This window comes from Nicotiana tomentosiformis, chromosome 9 (assembly GCF_000390325.3).
Source record: "Nicotiana tomentosiformis chromosome 9, ASM39032v3, whole genome shotgun sequence".
NCBI classification, from domain to species: domain Eukaryota; kingdom Viridiplantae; phylum Streptophyta; class Magnoliopsida; order Solanales; family Solanaceae; genus Nicotiana; species Nicotiana tomentosiformis.
In genome coordinates, this window is record NC_090820.1 from 85,185,529 (window position 1) to 85,192,257 (window position 6,729).

A 6,729-nucleotide genomic window follows, 5' to 3' on the forward strand; every position below is an offset into this window, starting at 1 on the left:
GAACTGTGTGCCTCCTCAAGAATTGTCTCCCTCAGACCATCTACATTAGGAGCACATAAGCGAACCGGGAGTCACTGAACACCATCATACCCGATAGTAACCTCCTTGGAATCACCTCGTAATACCGTCTCTCTGAGAACCTGCAAGTGCGGATCATCATACTGATGAGCCTTAATTCGCTCGAATAAAGAAGACTGAGCCACAACATATGCAAAATTCGACTGGGTTCTAAAATATCCAACCTTACGAGCCGGTTAGCTAAGGACTGAATTTCCAAGGCCAATGGCCTCTCTTATGCTAAAATAAATGCCAAACTACCCATGCTCTCAGCATTTTTGCTCAAGGCATCTGCGACCACATTTGCCTTGCCCGCATGATAAAGGATGGTAATATCATAGTCCTTTAGTAATTCAAGCCACTTGCGCTGCCTCAGATTAAGATCCCTCTACTTAAACAGATGCTGCAAACAACGGTGATCGGTGTAAACCTCACACGACACTCCATAAAGATAATGCTTCCAGTTCTTGAGAGCATGAACTATTACAGCCAACTCCAAATCGTGCATCAGGTAATTCTTCTCGTGGGACTTCAACTAATGTGAAGCATATGTAATAACTCACCCCTCATGCATCAATACATAATCCAACCCGACACGTGAAGGGTCGCAATATACAGTGTACATCCCTAAACCAGAAGGCAAAACCAACACTGGTGTTGTTGTCAATGCAGTCTTGAGCTTCTGAAAGTTCGCCTTGCAATCGTCAGACTATTTGAACGGAACACCCTATGGATCAATCTAGTAAAATGAGGTGAAATAGACGAGAAACCCTCCACAAACCGACGATAATAACCTGCTAGCCCCAAGAAACTCCTGATCTCGATCGTTATGGTAGGACGAGGCCAACTATGGACTTCCCCGATCTTCTTGGGATCCACCTTAATACCCTCACCAGACACTACATGCCCCAAGAAAGCCACTGAATCTAACCAGAACCCACAACTGGAGAACTTAGCATATAGCTTTTATTCCCTTAAAGTCGGAAGCACTATCCACAAATGCTGCTCATGCTCCTCCATGCTACGCGAGTAGATCAATATGTCATCAATGAAGACAATGACAAATGAATTAAGATATGTCCTGAATACCCGATTCATCAAATTCATAAATGCTAGCGGAGCTTTAGTCAAGCCGTAGGACATCACTAAAAACTCGTTGTACCCATATCTAGACCGAAAAATCGTCTTTGAAATATCTGAAGCACGAATCCTCGGTTGATGATAACTAGATCTCAAGTCGATCTTCAAAAACACCCCATCACCCTGAAGCTGATCAAATAAATCATCAATGCGCGGCAATGAATACTTATTCTTGATGAGGACCTTACTCCGCTGGCGGTAATCAATGCACATCCACATACTCCCTTCCTTCTTCTTCACAAATAATATCGGTGCACCCTAATATGACATACTCGGCCTGATGAATTCCTTCTCGAGCAACTCCTAAAGCTGCTCCTTTAGCTCTCTCAACTCCGCTAGAGCCATACAATTAGGCGATATATAGATAAGTTGGGAGCCCGGTGACAATTAAATGCCGAAATCGATATCACAATCCAGTGGCATGCTTAGTAAATCAGCAAGAAATACATCGGAAAACTCCCGCACCACAGGCATTGAATCTAATGTGGGAGTCTCCACAACAGTATCTCGAACAAAAGCTAGATAGGCCAAACAACCCTTCTCGACCATATGTCAAGCCTTCAAGAAAGAAATAACCCGACTAGATGTACCAATAGATGAACCTCTCTACTCCAGCCTAGGCAACTTTGGCATCGCCAAGGTAACAGTTATGGCGTGGAAATCGAGAATGGCATGGTATGGATACAACCAGTCCATGCCCAGGATATCCTCAAAGTCAATCATATAGAGAAATAGAAGATCTGCTCTGGTTTCATACCCATAGAAAGTTACTACACAGGTCGGGTAGTCCACAATAACAGAATCACCCACTAGCGTGGACACATATACATGAACACCCAAGGACTCACGAGATACATCCAAATAAGAAGAAAAGAGAGAAGAGACATAGGAATAGGTAGACCCTAGATCAAACAGTCCATAAACATAAATCTAGACCTACTTGAAGTCTCAAAACACCTAAAATAATATTGAAACCAAGAATCTCACCCCAAAACAAAATTAATCAACTTCTAAACTTCAAACTTTTTCCAACTAACTCCGAACGCGACGAACCATACTTAGAAACTTCAATATGTGCAGCTCAATAAAAGTATAATACAGAAAAAATATTTCGGAAAGACAATTACCGAAATAAAGGATATCAGCCATAAAGGTGCACAATCGGGATAGGGTAATAAACAAATTCTCCCAATTAGACATGTTGAAACAATTAAAACTTGCACCAACCCCGCTCCCAAAGAGATATGCACCATATAATGTGTGTGCTCAAACACTCATACTTGACTGTAAACATGTGCTCAACATGAACTGATTCCATATTAATTGCAAAATAACATATTCAAGAGAGCCTTTCAAGAATCCAATACATCAATGTATGCTGACAACCTTCTTTTTACATCAATCCGTTACATTACCGACAACTCAATAAAATAAGAGATATCAACTCAACATAGGTAAAACCATCTTGACAACCAAATCATAAAATAATAACAAGGCATATATTACCATGTTAAATGCAACGGAAAATCATGTAATAATGCATGACAAACATAAAGCGTTCACACGCATAATCAAGAATGTCACCCTCGTACCATTACATAAACATCATCAAGAAAATCACCCTTAAGCCATCACATAACATCATCAATAATACCACCCTTATTTTGCCGCATGTACAATATCAAGAAATTCCATCCTTATTTCATAACATGGGCATGTCACCACCCTTATTTCACCACATGGGCAAGCCCGATAAACACCACCCTTATTTCGCCCTATGCGCCCGTCCAGCCATTTCTGAAATGGGAACAAGGAAACATTATAATGAATTTTATAACTATTCTATATGACAACATATGTCATAATAACTCATAGAAGAGAAATTAAGTTTAAGGGTCATATTCTCCTTTATAAATTTTCGACCCTTTCAGGACCACTTAAGTAACAGCCACAGGAATGACTTAAGACTTGGATTAAGCCCTTCACTTAGGATCAATTGCATTTATTATTTATTAACCTTGTGGAAGACCGACACATTGCCTAAGTTCTTCATTCTGCAACATCATCTCCTTTTATATAGGAATGAAATTAAAACGTAACAGTTGGCAATGTTAACATCTTAACTAGTGCGTATTCCTTCTTACGGAAAATTTTTTACTTTTTGGAATCAAATACCAAGATCATAACAATCAAATCATCTTTGATACTTGGGAGGAAACAACTTATTGTTAATTTTGTGGTTAAAGTGGAAAGATTAAATTGGGTAGGACTAAGGACCTACTACCACTGCTTCCGCTAAAACAGAAAAAACCAAAGACAGTGGTGAATATCGCAGGCAAAGCGGCTGACTCCGTCGTATCTTTAAAATAACAAATCACTTCATTCAACTATGTATTTAAACTAGAATATATACACCATACATTGCTGTATTCCCACCAACTAAATGTCTCTTTATCTATGTGTGTATTTTGGAGAAGAAAGAAATTTAGAAATTCCTTCAAGAAAGAGAAGAAGTACGTTACTTCTTGGGCAGATTCAGAGAGTAGTTTTTTTGGATTTTTTATCACACTCTATACATTAATTACCCCACTACTAATAGTGGTTGTATTGATTTAATCTGCCAGGGTAACTTCCTTATCCCCTTTCTAGACGGGCCGGGTCAGTCCACATGGGCGACCCACAACTCAAACCCAAATTACCAACAAAATCTTTACGCAAATAGCTGACCTGTTGCATAAATAAGCGTGATCTTCAATTGATCATAGTTATACACATTATATACAGAATATACATATACTATATATTCGCATGTTATCTTTGGTTTAAACTGTCACATGGGCAGCTATTTAGGTTAATTCTTTTTCAATTACTTATGTACTCATTCTAACGAGTAAAAAAGATGGCCAATACCTAATAATCACAATGCACATGAACACCCTAGTTGTAGATCACTATTGCCTCTTCAAAACGTGAACAGGAATAAAAGTGAAACATATCATAACACATAAAAAAAGGTCTACATACATACATCAAGAAAAAGAACAGTAAACTGAACCAAAAGTTAAAGCATGCGTGATAAAAAAAAGCAGCTCGATCTACTAATTAGCTCTCGCTATGCGCAGGGTCCGAGGCTGCAAGGGTTTATTGTACTCAATCTTATCCTGCATTTCTGCATGACGTTGTTTTTACGGTTCGAACCCGTGACCTCCTGATCATTAGAAACAACTTTATCAGTTACGCCAAAACTCCCCATGTCAAGTATGCGTGATACTGATGTTTAAAATCTCTATGTTTCATCTGCTGGACTTTCAAGTGAAAGCAGCTTTAACCATTCAAACGTTCGATGACGTGTCCCGATTTGTTTCTTTTTGTTCTCCTTCATCTCTGTAACTTCCTTATAATTATCTTCAATATTATGGTCATTCATTTCCTCTTTCAAATTCATAGTGGTGCTGACTCTGTTTATTGTAACAACTTTAGAAGGAACTATTTCAACTGAATTCACTGAACATTTGCAGCTTCCAAGAAATGCCCTTTTCCTCTGCTTCTTTTTCTTGCTTAATATAATCCTCCTTCTATTGTCATTGCTCGAACTGCTACTGCTACTACTCGTGCTATTTTGACTTAAGAAATCCTTGTTGCATCGAATCTTAAGATCCTGTAATGCAATTTCTGGTGTTTTCACCAACCCAACACGAAAATGACTCCATATTTTCGGCTTTGGGTTAGACCTACTGATGTTTCTGTGTGTGATCTTTGAAAATTGAACCTGGGTTGTCGGTCTTCGTTGAGAATGAAACTGGTTTTGAATCCGAGGAACATTGGACTCTGTTCTGAAAAAGTACGAATTAGTCAGTGATGGAATAAAAAATTCTAACAAGAAAATTCAAAACAAAATAAATAAATAACTTTTGAATCACATTTGTCAGGGAATGCCACGTCGCATTCCAGATTATCCAGATGCTTACGTTGGATAAAATGCCCTTAGCAGTTTTTGTTCTTATATATCTGTAATTGGGATTTGTTATTTGTTCAGGATCGTAACAATTACTTGACGTAGTGGAAAGAACAAAAGATGTGCTCCAAGTCGTTGAACAGAATCCAGAAGATTCCATTATGCCAAAGACTAAGGGAATTCAATTATTATTGATAGATACTCCCTCTGATCATTTATAAATGTCATTTTGGCCAAAACAAATGTCGCTTTAAGAAACCAAGAACACATTACTTTTTTCTAAATCTACCCCTTCTCCAAAAAAATCAGTACTATATAATTTTCTTAAGAGTCTCCAACAATTATTACTCATTTCGAGGATAGATTAAAAGATTAACTTAATCAAATAATTCTTAAACGACATTTATGAAATTGTTACCTTATTTGCTGAGAATAACTTGTCGAGGAAGAGGATTCAATTGAACCTGGTTCATAATTACATGTAGTTCCGCCCTTGAAAAATTTATTGTTATGGCTATCATTTGGCAAACATTGTAGAGGCAACATTTGGCCTTGGAAGAAAACTTCATCTGCGGTGCACATTTCAGAATATTCTTTCAACAAAGAACCGCCAAACGAGCAGAAATCAAACTCTTCTTGTGTTAAGCTTCCTCTAGGAAATTTTTCATCTGTTTGGTTCTCTTCATTTTTAGGCAGATTATCGCGTAGCGATAATGCTTCTTCTTCCTCTTGAACAAGAACTCTCTCATCCTTGTCAGTACAACTAGAGTTCAGCCACATTTTGTAAGTAAATATAAATTATGGAAATGAAGGAATTAAGTACGAAATAGAAGGTACTATAATTAGTAAATGTACAAAAAGAGCAGAAACAACACAAGTTTTCTTGTTTGCAAGTGAAGACTACTGTTGACAATTGGGGTTGCAAAAATAGCCTTTTTATCAGAGCGTGGTCCTCTTTAAGTCTTTAATACTTGGGCACATTGCATGGATTTGGATGGAATATTTAAATTTGAATGGATCTTTTTAAAAATTTTGAATGGAATTGAGCTACTACACATATTTGGTATGGTGTTGTCGTTTTCCAAAGAAGATGACACCATAAATCTCAAATTCTTAACCGACACTAGTTTTATATGTCACAATGGCACACAACCACCTCGATCCACTTATGCTCTAATCGGCAAATTGTAAGGTTTGATGGGGAAAACAAATATATAAGAGGAATATTGTTGGACAAGTTTTAAGAGTTTAAATTTTATATATTGACATTAAAAAGAACTTTTGAGCTTTTGAATGTTAAATCACATGTTATAACAAGAAATTTATCATATTTCGCGGTTTATCGGGTGATGTTTGTTATAACCAATTACGTGTACCTCTTATTGCATGTAATTAACTTGATTAGATAGAAATAATATATATATATATATATATATATATATATACTCCCTCCGTTCACTTTTACTTGTCCACTATGAACTTTGCACACCCCTTAAGAAATAATAAATGAAGTGCACAATTTATCATGATACACATATTAATTAATACATATTTTTAATGAATTTGAGAAAATAATT

At 37.1% G+C, this 6,729-nt stretch overlaps 1 protein-coding gene across 1 annotated transcript; it reads right to left on the reverse strand.

Moving 5' to 3' along the window:
- Positions 1 to 4,173: 4,173 nt before the first annotated feature.
- Positions 4,174 to 6,031, reverse strand: LOC104101326 (uncharacterized). Its single transcript, XM_009608764.3, has 2 exons — positions 5,571 to 6,031; positions 4,174 to 5,030 (listed from the first exon to the last, which is right to left on the reverse strand). Exons 1-2 carry the CDS (start codon positions 5,930 to 5,932, stop codon positions 4,484 to 4,486), a joined length of 909 nt encoding a protein of 302 aa, XP_009607059.1. The 5' UTR covers positions 5,933 to 6,031; the 3' UTR covers positions 4,174 to 4,483.
- Positions 6,032 to 6,729: the final 698 nt, after the last annotated feature.